Here is a 20750-nt window from a genome sequence, read left to right as displayed (position 1 = left end):
TTGTGTGTTCTTAAATTAAATATTTGACTTTTCTCCTTTTTTTACTTCTTTTCTTTTTTTTTTGGTATGAGATTATGTGCCTGAAATTGTATATTTACATTTACATTTAGATTCAGATTTGCATTTATTTTAGAGCTCTTTTGCTTATTTTCACCCATTGTGTGCTGTATGTAGACTGACATATTTTTATTGAGGGAATCTATAGTGCCAATATTGAAGTTTATGTATCATATCTCATATCAAGTGTTTTGTAAGTCATAATGTTAATAGAAATTGGTAAGAGTTCACAAAGAAATGGGACATCAAAGTAAATAATGCATGAACAACTACTCATGTAAATAGGTTTGCCATTTACTGTAATATCACTGGTTCATATGTTATACTGAACTCAATAACAGGCAAAAAATAGAGACTAAGAGGATTTTTCTTTTAATTTCACACAAGGACTATACAGTCTTTTATCGTTTAATAAAATGAGAAAGAAAAATATACAAATAAAAATAATGTCAATCATACCTGCCAAATAAGTATTTGGAGGTATAAGTGACAAAAGACTTGTAGGATCACTAAACAATTTATCTGGGTTGGAGTTGCTGTGTCTATAATTATGCTTTAGAATCTTCCTACCAACTTGTTGCAGGGCAGTTTATCTGGCAGGCCCCATATTGAAATAAATGTATCACTAATGTGTCTGGTTCTCAAGGGAATTGGCGCCAGTAGACTGGAGGTTTAGGGGGTAATGTAGCGTAGCACTGTGTTATTGAGCTAAAGGACTGTCCTTTTTGCATTATGTACCATTTTTCTAAGATCTCAGCCTTCTGTTGGCTCATAAAGAAAATGTCTACATATTATGAAAATCATTCTCTAAAGGCTTTCTATCTCAACAGTTTTTTTTTAAATATCTGAAAGACCACTAGTTCCTTTTCTTTCCTTTTCAAAGTGGTGTTCTTTAAGTGACGGATCAGAAAGCTCTAAGGCTATATTATGTTGTTTCAAAAACATTTAAGATTCTTAGCGTACTATCATGTTAAAGATTAGTTTGAAATCATGTTTGTTTCTTCTCCTCTTTCTTGTCTTGTGGAATAAATTTAAGAACACATTCAGTGTCATTTAAAATCAGCATGATTAACTGAGCACACGTTTAGCCAGTCGTACAGTGTGAATTTTGCTTGGTTTTATTAAATATGCAAATCTTTGAAATAAGACACTTTTTTTCATTGTTTGTCCTCCCTGGTACCTTTGCCACATTTCTGCAGGCTTGTCCCATCTGTTCCATCCACTGTTCAAGGAAACAGATGCAACGAATGTTGTGTGTTTGATCTGTATTTGCCTAGACACTTAGAGTTATTCATTTATAATTATCATTTTTTAAATCCTTCTGTCAAAATGTGATAGTTATATTAAAGAAAAATCTAGATTTTTGTCACCAGTCTCATTTGCATGCTCTCAGTTTTGTTGCCCCTCCCGATGTTGTTTAGCAGATTTCCATATGTTTGAGCATTTGTCTTTTGGCAAAACTATTAGTGTAAGAATTGTGTTGCCTGGTGACAATCTTGTACCCACACTATGTCTCATTCCTGTCAGAAGTGATGCACTGGGAGGAGCACGCTACAGCTTTGTCTTTGCTCTCACAACCCCCCATCTTAGCGACTAAGCTGCACTGACACATTTTCCCCTCTGTATTCCCTCCAACTACGAATGTTGTGAAGGACGACGTCCCAGCTTGTCACCTTAAGAACCAAAGAAAAAGAGCATATTTTATAAACTTAACATGCCTGCTGTCATGGAGTCAGTTTGACATTTAAGTATTAAAATCTACATTATTCCCCTGCTGGTGCAGCAGGAAAGAAAAGCATAGCTCAGGCAAAAGCTAATTCACAGCAGACACAGAGGCACACTGAGTTAACCATAGCAGGACTCCAGCTGAGAATGTTATCCTGTAATCAGAATCGCAAGTGTCATTCAACTCACAAGAAAGGAGGTGCTGGACTTGAATGTAAATCAGCATGAATTGTTTGAAATGCCTTTTATACATTGACTCAATATGCAGTGTTTTTGAGAAGCTTACATACACTTATCAAAGGAGAGTGAAATGGTGTTACAATTATAACAACAATTATCTAATGCATAAGTTTGAATCAAATGTACATCCACATTAATATTTGTATACAGTTTGCTTAGTATTTGGAGGCATTCTTCACCTTTTTTGTGGTTACATTTTGGTTTGGTTAGATATTTAACCACTCTTCCTGTTAAATTGACTGTTGTTTTGTTTTTTTTTATTGAATTTGAATTGAACTAAGCTTGGCCTACACGTCACAACCACCCTAAAAGGCTGAAGTTTGTTCGCTTCATCTTTTCCTAAACCAGTCTTGAAGTCCGTTTGGTTTCATTGTCCTGTTACAACACCCAGTCGTGTTCAACTTTCCACACTGTCAAGAACATTGGTTTGGGTGTTTAAAAACAGCAAAGGAATCATTCAGGAGCTGGGCCTCATTCTCTGTTGTGAGGTAATATTAACTTGAATTGAGAGGGTGCTAAAAGAAGGCCCCGTTCCAAACACCACACCTCAAATTCAGCTGAAATGTGCAGTTTCATTCATGCACTTTCACACGTTTTTTATTCTGACTGGCCTTTCATTCTGATTACTTATGTTCATGTAAATATGAGCATGAACTTTGCAGTAATGGCTCACAAAAAGCAAAAAACAAATTGATGTAGGGGTACTTTCTATGTTAAAACTCCTTAACTCTCACCTCTAGAAAACATAATAGAAAAACAGCATGCAGGGATTCTGCTGCATGTTAAGGGGTTAAAAGAAAGTAAAACGTTAATAGCAGGTGAGGGGTAATGTTTGTGGCAGCAGTATCTCAGCAGATGCCTTCCTCAAGGAAGGTCTCACAGCTAAACAAAACACCTGGCCGGTTGTAGCTTACATGGAGCGAAAAAGAAATGAGAAATTAACTAAGAGAGCTCAGGATAATCACAGCCACTCTAACGCTAGTCTTTATCAAAAAGGAACGTTTTATGTGTCTTAGCATTAGACAGAATTCAAATTAGGTCACTGATGCGAAATTAAACAAAGTAGAAATTCTGTTTATTGCTGTAATTAATACTTTGTAATTTTTATACATAAAAGTGTTTATTATTATTCTTATTTTGAACCTGCATCACCATAGTGTTATTACACATTTATTCTAAAATCAATGCATAAAATGTTGTGCTAGCCTTTAGCTTTTACACTTAATAGAAAGTTCATCTGTTTAAGAAGCAAATACTACTAGTTAGCGAAAGCTTCTACAGTGCATATTAAAAAGCTGATATTTGTGTATGCGTTTTAAAAAACGAAGCATTTAAGTAGATTCCAGCTCTTTTAAAAATTGACTGTAGCAGTAATGAACGTCAATATTTTTACATTCAGACCTTCACTGAATGTGAAGACCTTCACTGTGCTGCTGCAGATTTTTATGTCTTTATTTTTTATGGTGGTCAAAGGATCTGAACCAGTTCTTCAACAGGTTTGATCATTCTCTCGCCCCTCCCCCAGCTCTATCTCTCCTGCTGCAATCCCCCTTATCTTCAACAACTGCCTGTTTTTCTTCCCTGGACTTCACACCTCTCAGCTCTCAGCCATCACACTCCCATTCCACTTCAGAGGACTCCCTCCCACACCACTACCCTGTCCCTTACAACACTTCAGGTGAAGAACGAACTGTGAGAGATCAAGGTGCAAAAGGCCTAAGGGCTGGATGGCATCAGCTAAGAGCTCCTGAGGCTTGGTCTAGATCAACTGTGTGGTACCATAAGATGCATGTTCGATGTGGCCCTGAGGCTAGGGAAAGTATCACAGTGGTGGAAGACCTTATGTGTGTTACTAGTGTTGAAGACCACACATTTCAGGGACCTCTTCAGCTACAGTCCAGTAGCACTGAAATATCATCTGATGTTGGTCCTCAACCATCCTGGGGAGCTCTTAATTGTGTTTGTTACAGTTTTTCCACCAGCGTGGCATCAGAGTGGATGATGCCATCATCTGTCTCCTTCACTGGGCTCTCACTCACCCAGAAGCTCTGTGAGGATCATGTTCTTTGATGTTTCTAGTGATTTTAATACTGTCTGCCTAGAGTTGTCAGGATGGACCAACACCTGTCCCAGTGAATACTCTATTTTATTCTATTTAAGTATATTCCAACATAATTGTAATGAGCCTGAATATGCCAAGACACAAAAACATGAGCGTCCTCTTTTTCTTATTTCTTTTTTATTTATAGTCCAGAGCGAAATTTCAGAAAGAATGAAATAAATGGCTGAAAATATGAAGTGGCATATCTCTTTCATTCTTAGACTGGATGGTACACAAACTTAGTACGAGTGTTATTATGAGGTAAATAAAAGCAAATCCCAACAAACATTGGATATAATCATAAACCACTTAGCAATCAAATCTCATATAAAATACAACCAACACAATCAGGAATCAGCAGGATTCCCTGCTGAGGAAAGCTGGCCTGCTGGGCTCAGATGCACATGTCACCAAACAGTCAAGGGCATAGCCAAGTTACTGAGTCTCAACATCATTTACACCGGCAGCAAAAGCACAATAAATATTCATCAAGAGCCTCAGCGTCAACATGAGGTCTGTCTGTAATTCGCCTTCACAGTGAGAAAGTATAATAGAATGTGCAGCAAACCTCACAAAATAAACAAACTGTCTAAACAACAGATCAGTCACAGTGTGTGTCTTGACCAACAGTTTTACTTTCTTTTCCATTAAACCACAACAAAAGCACGAATGCACATTTGAGATACTTTGTACTGACACCCCTGAACCATTTGACTAAAGTTCCAAACTTTAATATAATCTATTGGGCTTTTTTATTATTATTTTTAACCAACACAAAGTGGTCAATAACTGTAAAGGGGAAAGAAAACTATACATATTTTTTTTACTGTTAAATATTTTTCAAAATATGACATACAAATGTATAAAGCTCCTTTCAATAGCGCTAATCTTCTCTGAAACTACAGCTAGTCATTTGCAAGTCTGCAGTGAATAGTGCAGCTTAGCATGTCCAAAAAATGTAGCTTTGCCCAATGACTTTAAAACAAAACCAAAAAAGCTCAAGCTCATTTTGACTGAATGGTGATCATCTATGAACAGATATTCTCAAGTTTTGCTACATATTCTCAATTGAAGTTTAGCACAATATGTTTTTGACTGGTTAATATGATTTGAATTAAGATATTCTGTTGTAACTCTCTAAGTTAATGGTTGCTCAGTGTGAATGTGAACCTCTGCCCCATGTTCAAGTGTCCTTTGCCTTTAAAATGCCCTCTAATAAGGTCTTGTTTGGCTTATTCTATCATCAAATCAACTCTGACCAGCTTTGCTGTTACTCCTAAAATTAATGATTACGTATAGGCTAGACTTTGAGAAAGTTCTCAATATTAATTAGGTAGCTCTTGTCTCAAAAAAGTTGAGTTTTTTTTGCATAATTTATTTTTCCACTTTTTTTTTTTTTTTTTTTAAAGCTAAGCTTTGCTAAATTGTCCTGCAGGCTCCCGTTCTTCTTAGTAGACTTATGTATTGATTCTTTGCTGTGCAGTGAAACCAGGGTGTCATGAGTGTTAATGCCTGACTCTATTCCACTGCTCAGTGAAATGAAACAGAGAGTTTTACCTGGAAATAGGAAGGAAAGAATGCTCAGCATTTGCAGCAAACAGAGTTATTGCAAAAAGAGGAAATAGGTTCCAAGGGACTTTGCAGGTGTTGATTGATTTGGCTTTTACTCTGTCCCCTAACATAAAACCTGTAATACTGATCATCTGTAATATTCTACATATTCCGTAATGAAAAAATAAATGGCATGCATTTTAGAAATGCGATGTGAAAAACTATACTTATATCCTTTTTTTTACAGTAATCCAACATTAACTTAGAGGTTAAAAAACTGCCTAAAATAAATAAAATGAGCCTAAAGCAGCTGGACCCACCGCCAAAAGTTACCAAATGGTGATGTTGTCTCATACAGAGTTCTGAACTCAGGGATTGATTTGTGTGTAACATAATGAAAACCCAAGACAGTTGTAACAATATTGAAATCTTTACTCTAAGCCCATAAAATAAATATTTTTTATGGGAATTTGTCAATAGAGGAGAAGAAAATCAGGAGAAGTACCATCTGAGAGCCGTAGCTCTGAGACCTAACTGTCTGATACCCTGTCTAGAGATTTAGCTACGCTGTCGCAAGCATATTAAATCTCCACTGTCGAACTGCTTGTAACAAAACTTGTAATACAAAAACTAAAATTATGGCAGTATTTAAGTAGATGTAGTAACTTTTCTCATAGTTTTGACAGGCATTACCTTAATGAGCACAAGCATTCGCTAGGACTCCCTTCCAAACACTTTTCTGTCTTTAAATTAGCAAACCATGCAGTACTTGAGAAGTTCTTTGTCTCATCAGTTTTCTTTGAAAATCTATTAGCAATGTCTCTTTGTTGCCACTTACCCTATGTCATCATTGATATATTATAATTCCATTTTGGTTTTCAAGTGACACGGCTTCAAAGCTAAGAGTTGAGAAAGATTGATAAACCATTCAATCCAGAAGAAGATTCAAAAGCTTTAGATTGTGGCTAAATCAGGATCATTAAAATGAAGAATGGATGAGTGGTTTTAGTGCCTACAACACTCTTACTTGGCTATAGTTGCTGATTTTTGGTCTTTGAACATCTTCTCACTGGGAAGATGTTCATTTTAAATTATGGAGCAGGCTGGTTGTTAATTGTTTCAATTAATCAAATGAAAAATAAAATGGTACTTGTTGAGATGTTAGTGCTAAAGACCTGTCACATGTAAAGCACCTTATTCTGTATTACTTTGCAAATGTTTGCCATATAGAAGCTGTTTTATTTATATATGGAGTTTTTTTTTAACAAATATGGACAAATACAGAAAAAAACAACTTTTTGGCTGAGTACAGTTTTCTAAATGCCAGGTATATAAAGGTCACACAAGAGAATAATCCTTTTAAAGAGCCCTTGCTGTTAGGACCACTGCGCCTTTTAAAGACACAGCCCAGGGAGAGGGAACAGTACTTTACATGTAGTGAAACAAGGCTGTGTTGGTAGAAAACTTTGCTCTTGTTTACTCCATTCCTCTGCATCTGCCCACAATTTGGCTGTTGGCTTTGTTGCCAGGAAACTGCGAAAATTGTCTGAAACATAGGTTGGATCAGTAACTTTTTTTTTTTTTTTTTTTTTTTTTTTGTAATAATGCGATTACAAATGTAAAACTGATCCGCAGATTTCGTTCCTTCAGATAACATGCAAAATATTGTTGCAAACCCTTCAAGGTGTAACTCTAAAACTTATGAATTCTGTTACCATATACCAAAGCATAATTTAGATATCATAATAAAAAATAAACTATGACATTTCAGGAAGCTTTTACCCTAACATCAATGGTCGGCGAAACACACATACCTACAACACATAAAAAGAATCAGTTGGTCTCATTATGTTTCATGTTAATTTCTTCCCACTTGCCCAGGAGCTTCTGAGTACCCAAATCGATGTAGATGACCCTGCTCTGCATTTGGTGGTTCCAGTTCTAGTTATTTTTTTTAATGTTATTTTGTAAATGCCTTCCACATGAAACTAGTATTATTTTGGTTCACCGCATGACTTAATTAATACTTCTTGGTTATTTTAACTTCACATTAACCCCACCTTGGGAGATGTGCGGCTCTTAAGTGAACAAGAAATGCCTGTTGTGTACCACTGCTTTAAATGAACTCACACTTATAGATTTACTGAGAGTTAGGACTCAAAACTTTAAGATGATCAAGGTGAAAAGCACACTATATGATAAACTTCTTAGAGTGTATCAAACTGAGCTGTAATTTAAGTTTCATTCAGTTATGTTAGGAGTTTTCACAAAATGACAGAAAACAATTCCTGTCAAACAAGAGTATTGGGCTTCAGCAATTCAGTTCATTTGGCACAGAAATTTTAATTCTACATAAATCTATTGATCCCACTGAAACCTTTTCACACGTTGTCAACTAACAGCCACAAGTCTAAATGTGATTTATCTGGCTCTTATATGATCAAACAAAGCTTTAATAATTGTGGAGCAAAAGGAAATGATTTTCCAAATGTCTCAGAAGTAAAACTTTTGGCATTGGTATTTAACACCCTTTACTCTGATTCCCCTAAATGAAATCCAGCAATCACCTGAATAAAAATGCATGCCACACTTTTCTGTTCTTACTTGTAAAGGTTTTTCAAGGCTTTGGATCCAATTTTCTTCCACTTTGCCTTTATGAACATGATGTTGGTCAGGAACATAAAATTTAAATTACATACATTGAAGTTGTGATTGCCATGTGACAAAACGGTACATGTTTACTGATTGCAATTAAAACCATTGGAACCAGCTATCCGTGCAAACAGAGTCAGAGGAAACATTTTGAGTTTTAGTGTGGACTTGTGGTTTCCCCCAGCAGAGTGAAGCTTGATGACTTTTACACACTCTTGTGTAAAAAGCCTAAGAACAACTGATATGATTCCTAGAAATGTGTGCAGCCTCCACAAAATACTAGGCTACTATGACCCATCAAATTTAGAGTTCAGAAGAAGGACAAGATTAATCTCTCAGAAGCATTTTATATTTAGAATGCTCTCAAACCTAGTTTTCACTTATGTAAAAAAAACAACTGAGAGTTTGATTACCTTAGATCTCAGCAGCTGTGCTGTTGGAGAGCCAGAGGAGAGTAATGATATGTTTGAAGTTGCGGTGTCAAGCAGTGATGTGTGAGTTGGTATTTGGAAAACATCTGAAACGTGATCGGTGTAAGGCCACATTATAAAAGGCATTGCGGTAACATTTGTGATCCCTCTTGTGATGTTAAATAAAATGTCACATATTCTTTCTGTTGCCTGTGATCGCAGCCAAATGTTCCAGGGAATTGGGAGTATAATACACACACACGCACACACACACCCCCACACACACGCACACACACACACACAAATGCATTTATTGGGTTTTACTGGTTGAATCGCAGGCTGTCAATGTAAAACTGACATCTCTTTATAAGTTAATCATAGTTTAGATGCTTCTTTATTTCTGCTAAGTGCTTCAAAAGAAACCTTATTTTTATAAAGCTAAAGTGCTGCTGAGGTCTCTGCATGCATACATGAAGCAAAGTCTAGGATTTAAATGACTTTAGCACCTTGCAGTCAAACAAAGGACAAACAAACTATCTTATCTCTTTGACTTTGAGTAACTGAAGTATAGTACAGTAGTTTGGAACATAATACAGGGATTCTGTCCACCTCAGCTGTTAAGAGACCATCTGTATACCCCTGCATAACAGATCAGCGCCACTGAATATTCATGCATCATCCCTCCCCTTATCACATTAGATTAGAACCCATGTGGCGAGAAACCAGAAAAAAGAGGCTGACAGGACTGTTTTGCCGTCACAGACCCTTAGAGCTGCGTGTTAAATAGCACATTTGCCAAATGGACACTCAGGTGAGGGATGGCTTGTTCTCTGAAGACTAACCTTTTTCCTTCTTCTTCTTCCCTTCTTTATACTTTTCCATAAACTTTAGAACTCTGTATTAAATTTTAATTTAACATTTTATATAAAGTCTCTTGCAAAACTGTTTATACCCCGACAAACATTTCCCCATTTTTTTCCACATAACAGCAGTGTTTTTACTAGGACGTTGTGTGACAGACCAACACATTTAAGACCTTAATTAGAAAGGGGAGGAGGAATTTTACACAATCTTGACAGTTCTCAGCCTTAAAGGGTCAAATCTTTGTAGCACCGCCATTTTCGTCCATTTGCAGCTGAAGAATTGTAGGGTATCTCCAAACTAGCCTGAAGGTCTTGTCATCATTTAGGAAATGAATTCAAATCTGGACATCCTACAACGAAAATATGTTTTCACCTAAAACATTTGATTGCAGTTTTGGCTGTAAGCTTAGGGTCCTTGCCCTGCAGGAAGTTGAACCTCTTCTCTGGTTCCAAGTTTTGATGTCATCTAATACACTTTCTGCTGCTTTTTCTCCATCCAGTTTTCCACTGACTGAACGCTTCCCTGTTCCTGCCACAAACCTGTTATACCATGGAGATGATGTCTTTGAGTAGATGTAGTGGGGGTTTTTTTTTCTCTACTTATCCCGTTTACATGTAGCCTGACACATTTCATTTCGATCTCATCTGACCAGAGCCTTTCACGCGCTGCCGCTGTGTCCTCCACATGGCTCGTGGCAAACTGCAAACGGATTTCTTTTTTGTCACTTGGCAATTAAGGCCAGATTTGTGGAGTGCACAGCTAATAATTGCCCTGTCAACACATTCTCCCACCTGAGCTGTGGATTGGTTTCTATTTACTCATTAAATGACTTTTCAAAGCAAATGGATACACAATTGATTTTTGGGGGTATTTGAGTAAAAGGGGCTGGAAACAAATGTATGCATTTATCAGATTTTTAAAAAAAATTAATTCCTTCCACTTGGTTTATTACATGCCCCAATAAAATATGTTGAACTGTGAGATTGTAAAAGTACAACTGATGTGAATACTTTGCAATATATATATATATATATATATATATATATATATATATATATATATATATATATATATATATATATATATATATATATATATATATCCCTTATACTGACAGTGAAAGTATACAGGTTTCAAGATGTGCAGTTGTTACTAAAGCCTAAATGTTCACAACAAGGCCATAAAGGGATGTTTGAAACTATTTTTGGAAACTACCAGTTCCCTTCATTCAAGGAACATAAAAACCTAATGGACAAGGCTACCTACCGCTGAAATAACTAAATGGGGCATAAAAGCAGTGCAAGTCTTTTGTGCTTCCCTTGCTGTAGCCAAGGTACTTTAATTAGTCAGTCACCATTTCTTGGCAATTGAACGGTTGGAAGGAGATAATGATATAAGTCATTATTGCATCAGTCCAGAGATACACTTCCATGTCCACATCTCTCTTCTGTAAAAACCCTGAACAGGCTGTAACCCTTCTTTTTGTTAGCCACATTAATTGGGTAGTCTTACCTTTTCAGATAGAAGTGGGGTCTGCTAATTCAAAATTGGTGTAGTATGGATGTAAGAACTTTTAGGAATAGTTTTATCTCTCACCTGATGGGTAATAAATCTTCCCATTAGCTGCCCACAATAGCTAATCCGTAATTGATGTCAGTGTAGTTAAGGTGGAAATATGGCTTTTTACAGTGCGAGTGTGCCGGTCAGCTGTGTTTTATGTGCTCCTGGGGCTTACACATGAATGAGGGTCACTTATCTATGTGCCTCATGAATCCCTAAACAGCTGCTCTCCGCTGTTCGCCTGGCTGGCAGTGGCAGTCAGGTAGTTTGTTATAGGATTTTAACCAAATGCGGCTGCAGAGCAACGTGGGGAAACATCTGTTGTGTGTGGAGAACAATGCCGTGAAGTATAAATATATTTGCATATGCGGAGGTTCTTCCTCATGTAGAACAGGTCTTGAGGTATGAGCAGGTTGACAAAAAAAAACGTTTACTTGCAAATAAAACAAATGATGGTGAATGTTTTTATGTCGACTGGTGTGCGCTCCTTATTTTGCCTAAAACCGGAATTTTCCTCTTCATGTGGACATGATTAATTATGGTTCTGGTTTCTCTTTTTTTCTGCTTCAGGTGCACAGGAGGTGGTGATCAGATGTCCCCTCAATCACATACAGTGTATTGGGACGAGAAAATGTATTCATTTCAACAAGCTCTGCAACGGGGCCAGAGACTGTGAGGACGGGTACGATGAAGGAGTTCACTGTCGAGGTAAGAGAAGCTTTCATGTTCACTCCTCTAGCCTTGGGTTTAGAATGCATAAAATGATAAGAGTTTTCATTATCACAGCAATTCATCAGATTGTGCTCATCTTATTTGGATTATTAACGTTGTATAATTTATTTCACCCATTAAATTAGAATTCATTTTTAAAGCATGTATTTGTGTTAAGTGTTTAACTTTCATATCTAGTTAATGTTCCCTAAAATACTGTTGCATATTTTAGCAAGGCAATTCCAGATATGTGCTTTACTTTGTATAAATTAATAGTTAATTTTTATCCACTGTTAGAAGCTGTTTGCTTTGTTGTTTAATACACTTTCATCAGCTACTTAGTAGATGACAGAGAACAGCTTATTTCATGCTACGGTGTTTTGAGTTGGCATTTTCCCCCTTTTGCGGTTGAACTGGTTGCCAGGGTGATTTCTCGTCATCCCTACTGTCAGAGCAGGCGAGAGAAGCAGCGGGATGGCAGCGCCAGGTGTTGTGCTGTACACAAGTTTTTGTTGTTGCTTACCTTTTGTGCAAATACGCCAAGCTGTTACGGACACCTGGCTTCTACGAGGAGGCAATATTTGCCCTGCAATCGCTGAGGTCCTGGCACAACAATAGCACCCGTCAGACATAAACCGCAACCTGTCCTGACCCCGTAAGACAGTTAAAGTCAAGCTGGGATGAGTCTGTGTATGATTCGGAGGTGCAAAGAGGTGTCAGTGTCTGATTTACTGTCCTGAAGGAAGAAAACACTATCTAAGTATTTGCCTCTCTTTTTTTACATTGCCATTAATTTAATCTTGCTAAAGTCTCCAAAGGTATTTGGTACTGAAGATACATGTCTTTTGTTTCTCAGTATCACTTCAGACATGTTCAGTGTTGTAGGAATAAGAGATGCATTGAGCAAGTAGCTGATTTCTGATTTCCAGTTCTTTTATAATGTTGATTTGCCACCAACAGTCTGTATTTATTCCATTTTTTTAAATAATGCAATTTGAGACAATATACATATCAAACTCAAAATGTTTTTATTTTTTCTTTCTCTCTGCCATGACCAGGTGACATTTATTTAAAATAAGTGGCCGTTTTATTTGGAGTGCCTTGCTAATTGTGGTTTGACGCTTTTTGTCTTGAAACATACCGTAATTTTTTTACAGCACAGATTCAATGAAGTGTTTGAAACATTACTTAAAGATTTAAGCCATATTGAAATGATAGCATCATGCAGTTCCTACAAGTTTGTAAACTGCACTTCCACGATGCTTTCTATAAAACATACATCTGATTAATGTGGAGGCCATTGGAGCCAATCAAACACATTATCATGTTCAAGAATCCAGTTTGAGATTTTTTGAGATTTTTCATTCGATGCATTATCCTGCCAAATATAATCATAATAATCATAATATAATACCTAATAGGTGATAAAGAGCCAAAAGTGAGCCAAGAAAATATATCCCACACCATTTTAACACCATCAGCAGTTTTAACTATGCATATAAAGTGGGATAGTACTGTTGACCTCAAAATCTGAACCCTACACTCTAAATCACACTGCCAAAAATGAGAATTATTGGGCCAGGGAAAGTTTTCCCAATCTGTTAAATTTTGGTGAGCTTGTTTGAATTGTAGCCACAGTTTTATGTTTTCAGCTTACATGAGTGGCAGCCTGTGTGGTCTTATGTTGCTGCAGCCCATCTGCTTGAAGGTTCAACATGTTGTGCGTTTAGACATGGTAGGATGCATACCTTGGCTGATGCCTTTCAGTGAACTAAACTAGTCACTAAATTGATTAAGGCATCTCTTTTCTTTTACAAAACATTCTCTGTAAATCAGTAAGAAGGTTGTACATGAGATTTCCAATATTTCATCAGTTTCTGAAATACTCAGACAAGCTTGTCACATTTAAACTTAAATCCTCTTTCTTTCCCGTTTCTATGCTCAGTTTGAACTACAGCAAACTGAGCAACTGCTGCTCAAAGGGAAGAGTACTTGTCTTGCAATTGGATTCATTTCCAGCTTCTGTTCATGCCACATGACGACGTGGACCTTGTCATAGCACTTCAATCAAGGTTGTCCCCGACCCGTTAATAAGTGTATGAATGTGTACGCATCTAAGAGCATGTCTTTGTAAATGTGGCTCTAGTGTAAACAGGTTTAACTTAGCATGTCAAGAGAAATGCTAGCTCAATGCATTTTCAGCAAGGCGTTTTTACCTCATTGGCTGAGATCGCCATTTGCGTTGGTGACTAAATAAACTTGCGTAATAGATTAACCAATGGGTGTTTGTGGCCAACGTCTTGCTGCATGTGTAAAGTTGCAGTAATAAAGGGTTTATAACTTATTTTAAACCAAGACAAAAATACCAAGGCAATGTGTTAACTGTCTTTCAAATCTGATGTTTGGGATTTATGTGATTAGTGCAGTTATAGTGATTAGTGCAATAGTTATATTGATTATTGACCAACATATTAAGTCTCTGTCTTTGTGCGTATTGAATGCAATTAGTTTGTTACATTTTGGTTACTCTGAATTCACTTTAATGATATTGAAGACTTTGATTCCACTTCATTCAGTAACCTTTCAGGATGACCTGGTCACCACTTATGTCTGGTCAGTGAAAAACACTGATCAGAATATGATTGGATTTTGGAACAGTCAAGCCAAGAAACATAGGATATTGCATGTCAACCATTTTTTTAAAATACATTCTTAGTTGAAACAATAGCTGTTTTTCTAACACACTGGAGTCAAACCTGGAGGAACCCACAGTGATTTCCAAACTTTGTGTGTGTGCATGTTAGCCTTTATCCTTGAAAAGTAAAACACAGGCATTAAAGTGAGAATTTATTCTAGAAACATAAAATGATGAGATACGGTGTCAAGTACAGTGCAACAAAAGTACAGTGGAATCCATCCAGTTTACAGCGTTCTTAGTCATAAGTACACATTGATGCTGCTTGCTTGCCACTTATGAATTACCTTTGCCAAAATGGATTCCTATTAGAACACCTCCTATTCTGTTATTCTTCTGAACTGCAGTGAGAACACAATAGTGCAGAAACTGGCCTTGCTATATAATTCATTCCTCTCACAATCATCTTCCACTTAAAAACATAGAGAGGAAGAGAAAAATAAACTGCTTTTTTAAGCCTTTGTCCAAGTTTTATTGGATATGAATTAATGTAGATATACCAAAAACATAAATGTTTTTTATAAGTCAACACATAAAATATTATGTTTTATCTGTAAACTATTGCAGCATGATACTTCAGTTTTTTACTATGTCATAACTTGTCCTGATGATTTTATTTAAAACAGAAAGCAATCATAATTTTTGCTGTTAAAAATAAGAGATACTGTATTGCTTTCCACTGTTAGAAATATGCAATATTATATATTTCTGTACTTCATTATGTATCTAAGTTTATCACTGGTGTGTCTTGCAGAAAATGTACTTTTTGCCCTACGGGTGTATGTAGTGTTGCATATCTAATAGCTGAGACAGCCAACCTGCAGTCATCTTCTCAACAGCCATGCCACTCAAAGTGTTAGTGTTGCCTTCATGAAAGAGACAAATGCTGCGTATATCGTTTCCACACCATCACTGTAAATATCTTCAAACAGGTAAACTTTTTTTGTACACTTTTTGGTCAGCTAACCAGCAATATGTAGAAACATGTGGGAGGCGAGCGGTGGAGTGTAGTTGTGGGCTCCATACAGAAAATCCATCTTACTAAAATGAGGTTTAATTGTAAAAAATACTAGGGGTAAAATTCTTTGTTATTTTTAGACCATATCATGAAAACATTCAGTATCTAGTTCACAAGGTAACTTCTGTGAAATCTATTTGATGAAACTATGCTATGGTCTTCTGATGGAGGTAATGAGACAAAAATGCATGTGTATAGAAAATAAATGTAATATTTGTCTATTATTGAGTGGAGAGTTGATTTTAGGTATTTCTTACAAAAACAAATGAGTAATACAGGATTTCCCATGCTGCTGTTTTGCACAATTCTCTTGCAAATCATAATTTCTCAAGTAATCCGGAAAAGGGAATAAATAAAGGATACATTGTTTTGTCAGAATCAAATCATGGATGAATATAATCAATTTTACATTATTTTATTTTAAGTGGACACGTTTCTTGCAATAGTTTCACTTATTTCCAAGTCCAAAGGGAACTGTCTTGAAACATTATCACTTTAGTTTAAATGGTTTGGGTATATGCCCACAATAATATTGTGTAATATTGTAAAACTCACAGTCTTAAGATACATCACACATACAGCTGATCATTTTAATTTCATTGGATTAGTAAAGAACATGATTTATAGTTGTAATGAAAATATATTTTTTATTAATTTAGAAATATTTCCATTTCTTCCTCAGTGCAGACATGAGTCATCAGCTCAGAAAAGTTTGAGAGCTGCAAAATGTACCCTTCTCAGTTCGTGTCAATACTTAATGCATTAGTCTTGTATGGTAGAATTTTATTACCCCTTTTGTTCAGTTTTCATGTCTTACTCCATGTTCTTCGTTATGATTTCACGCCGTAATAATCTAAGATGCTTCACAAGTTCCCAAAGCAAGAGCTACAGTTTAGGACGTGGACACATCAAACTCAATGAAGCAGGAGAAATTGAGGTCACCAGAGACAAGTCGAAGGCAACCAGCTGGTTCTCTTAAAAACTTTCCCTCCCTTTTTTGCCCACCTCTTATGAATATACATGCTGAGCATCCCACGAGGCCTTGAAATGAAGGTACCCATATGGAAAACCATCAAACTCTTTTTGCTCACCTTCAGAAGACTCATTTTTAATCGTATGCAACCGGCTGCGCTGTGGGAGCTCTGAAGTCTCTGCTTCTTGCATTTGAAGAAGACAAATGTCAGTCCTAAATAAATAGAAGTTAGTCAGTTATCAAGCTTCTTGTTATATCGCAAGAGCTGTCCCTGAAGGTGAAAACAAACACATTTATTTCAAATTTTTATAACAAAAACAATGTTATTGAAACAGATTACTCATTGGTTAGAATGACGGTGTTATTCCAATGCTGTCACATGCAATGCACTTGCTCAACCGAGCTCTGGGCGAGAACTGGCCTACATCTGAACTTTGAAAACTGATTCCAAGATTTTCCAGTAACATTTGATGACACGAGAAAGAAAAACGCTTTAATAAAACGAATCCAATTTATGCGGATCCGAAACTTATACGGTCATCTTACACAACACAAGGAAATCCTTCTTCTCTTGTTTTAAAGTTTTGGGAATTGTTGACAAAACAAAACACGCTAATTAAGTAATCAAATCTAAATCTTGCATACAACTAATTCACTTTCACATTAGTGTCACTAAATGATTTGAGGTTTGAATGAAAAGATCTGTGCTGTCACATAGTTCTTCAATCTTTTGTCTTGAATTTTAAAATAATTCATTGAAATTGTGAAGGTTATTCAAGTTTTCATTTACAAGTTTAAAAAAAAAAGCACAGTAGTTAAGAGCAGTGCCAATTACTGACTGAAATGTAATCTATTTAACATTTTTATCCCAGTAATTCCCTTCCCCATAATGTCCTTCATTAGGTTTTATGACTCAAATAAAGGACATTTCAAATAATTACAACCTGGGGTTTTTTACAGCTAGATCAGATTTTTTTTTGTATCCAATTTTTTTCTCCATGTGCCCAACAGAACATAACATTCCAGGATACAAACACATTCTGGCAAGGAAATATTGCGACATATCTTTTTTGTAAGCTTAGATTTTTTTTATTATTATTTCTATCAACTTTCATGGACATTTCAATAAATTACAGACAAATATGCAGCATAGTACGATGTATATCGTACTATTCATTTTTACTTTCATTAAAAATATATACTGAAATATTTGTTTTTCCTAATTAGGCTGTGAATATACACTTAGTTGCCAGTTCTGGTGTTGAGGTCTCCCAATTGCACCTTGAAAAATAAAACCGTTGAGCAAAGTGCATTAAAATTAAATATAAAATCAATAAAATAGGGATCAAATATAAGTAAAATACAAGTTACAGGTTTTTTTTTTTTTTGACAAAACATTTAAATAAATGGAAAAAAACAATCTCAAAATGCATCCAACATGTCCGATACCACACACACAACAGACAATAGCTGTCCAATTGCTGGATTTATGGTTTTAATTTCTTTTCCTTCAGAGTTTTTTCCCCATGGTCTTGACTTTTTTATTGTGCTTGTTGCATTTTAGTACTGTTTTGTGTTGTGCTAAGGACATATTTAGTGTGCAATTATTGGTGGAGGTTATAGATGAAATCATGTCTGTCACAAATGTCAAGAAGCCTGCTGTAGTCTGGGATGCATGTATTTGCTGCACCAGTAGGTACTGTTACACTGATCTTGTCACAGCTCAGCTGGAATATTTCTGAATTTTATCTTTAAGGCTATCTTGGTTTCAGTTTTCTACATAATATGCTTTGGATTCCTCCAGTAAAAACATCCTTATTCTCCTGAATGTAAATCATGCGCTGCTAACAGATTTGTCCACAGCCTAATAGTTATATATCCTCTTGTGTTTATCTGGAAGATTGGTTTTGAGATGATTAAAAGTAGTAAAGTCATATCACTAAAATCTGTTATATTTTCATTTATTACAGTATAGTTATTCACTAAATACACCATGAAACCAAAAATTTTGTGTTCATTTCGTCACACACAATTCATCCCAATTGCTTGCCCTGCACCGTGGTTGCCATGCCAATAGCTTTGTGCTTTGTCCATGCTCATCCCTTAAAGGAGGGCCTTTAAGTAAACAATTGTTAAATTCAAAATTAAACGCAAAATAACAAAAAGCAACATAGCATGGTAGATTAATTGTGATCACATGCCTGACTTTTCTTCTTTTTTTTAAACACTTTTAATTTCATATAAATGTCCCCACTCTGAATCTAGTTGCTGTGTATCCAGGAGTTCCACAGCAACTGGATTCACTTGAATAAGAACAAGGAGTTCCACAGCTAAGAGCAAAGAGCTGAAAAAGCAGACTGTCCAGATGATGTCTGTCTCAGAGGCACTTTGATGTTTCCACTGGAGACTCCTCGTGTGGCAGAGCCCACCGCTCTGAGTGGAACTACAGGTTCACTGAGAACAGAAGGAGCTGGATTGTACAGACATTTATACATCAATTTTAAATAATAAAACTTTATCAAATTTTCCAAAACTTAGTAAATTTAGGGTGCATTCACACCAGCCCTGTTTGGTGTGAATAACCTTAATTGAAGTGTAGTGCATTTGTTTGAGTCTGATTTTCTTAGGGAGGTGTGAATGGTCAATCAAATTCTGATGCTAACCAAAATGGCAAACTCTGGTCTGGAAAAAAACATAGGTCTTTGTTCAGTTGAAGTGAATTCCGACTCAGTTTGAATGCATATGTGGACTCAAGTGGACCAGAGACCACTCCAAAAGCAGAAAGCAAACTATAACGCAGGGCATTCTGGGTAAATACTACCAATACAGAAGTGTGAGTCTGGTGCTGGAAAGATAAATGGTCTTGGTCTTTTGCCAAAAAAATAAATAAATCCTACAACTGCTGTGTAAAAATTTGGAAATGGGAATGTTGGATTCCTGGATTTTTAAAATCTGAGTTAAGGGGAAGACTGCCTTTCTCTAAGGAAAACACATCATGCTAATTGCTAATGCTAAAGTCTGTTTAAAATTAGTCTTTTATCAATGTATTTTTATTATAAAAGAACAGTGAAATCCAATTTCACAGATATTTCTCTAAAATATTTCCAGGTAAGAAATGACCTTACACTTTATTTTCAGCTCTTAGCTTCACTTCTGAGCAAATAGTCATAAAAATGCATAATTTTCAGCACAATAATAAAAATTCTCAAACATGCATGTAGGTACAGTTCAAGTAGCTCATGTTTCTGAACAGAAAGAAATTTATGAAGACCTTTACGCTTTCTGTATCAACCAAGCATGTGGGGAATGCATAATCTCCGAATAAGAGTGCAATGCACATGAAAACAGTGTCAAGAACATGATGTAGTTCAGAACATGTTTCATTTCAACTGACATTTAAGCAACACATTAACAAACTAAGCACGACCCCCAAATCTCATTGATCATTAACAAGCTGATATGGTAATAGCTCATGAGTACTTGACATTTATCCCACAGAATTACCCCATTCCTTGATTGTGAAGTGTGGAGACAAAATACAGTTAGGGAGCAGGTCAATGAGGATATAAAAAGTAGTTTCATGCTCTATTTAGATTGCAGTCTAAGAGAAGTAAGGCCTTTGAAACCCCTTCAGACAACAAAGGTTTCTTTCACAGTAAACTCTTCATTCCACTACTGTTGACAGACATAGACTCCTATTCTAATACCTTGTTCTGTGAAACTGATCATGTATGTGCTGGATTTTACATTCCTTGTGAAGGACCTACTTCACTGCTCACAGTAAAGCTACAGTCGCCACAGTTATTGCTGCAGAGTACGATTCCATTGCACCTCTGAATGGGCTCTGATTTTGAGGTTTTCACCCCGGTGGAGGAATGTGTTGCAATGTTTCAAATATGAAAACTGAATAACACCTCAAAGAGTTCAAAACTTACAAGTTTTTCCCTTCATCAAGCCTTGATTCTGGTAAATAAATTTAAGATTTGCATAAGTGAAAAAAGTAAATGCCTCCTAAACCTGCTCGTCATGCTAGCCTTTGCTTTTATAACTGCCGTGAAGTATTTGCAGTTACTTACAAAGAGTCTTTTACATTGCTGTGGAGAAATTTTTGCTGTCTCCTTCTAATGGACTTGGTTTAATTCAGCCACATTGGGAGCTTTTTCACATCTGAACACAAGCGTCTCTGACTTTGG

General features: G+C 36.2%; 1 protein-coding gene across 1 annotated transcript in view; it reads left to right on the top strand.

The window, feature by feature from the left end:
* The window catches only part of lrp1bb (low density lipoprotein receptor-related protein 1Bb), a 318836-nt gene that overhangs the window by 96589 nt on the left and 201497 nt on the right, over nucleotides 1–20750 (top strand). Inside the window, exon 3 of the mRNA XM_088002164.1 lies at nucleotides 11731–11868. Coding sequence (XP_087858290.1) covers nucleotides 11731–11868 — 138 coding nt within the window. The remainder of the gene's footprint in view (nucleotides 1–11730; nucleotides 11869–20750) is intronic.

The sequence above is a fragment of the Poecilia mexicana genome, unplaced genomic scaffold (genome assembly GCF_051168715.1).
Source record: "Poecilia mexicana isolate PSO_F unplaced genomic scaffold, ASM5116871v1 scaffold_2, whole genome shotgun sequence".
In the NCBI taxonomy this organism is placed as follows: domain Eukaryota; kingdom Metazoa; phylum Chordata; class Actinopteri; order Cyprinodontiformes; family Poeciliidae; genus Poecilia; species Poecilia mexicana.
The sequence above is the reverse complement of the archived record's forward strand: the minus strand, read 5'-3'. Positions and strand labels throughout refer to the sequence as shown.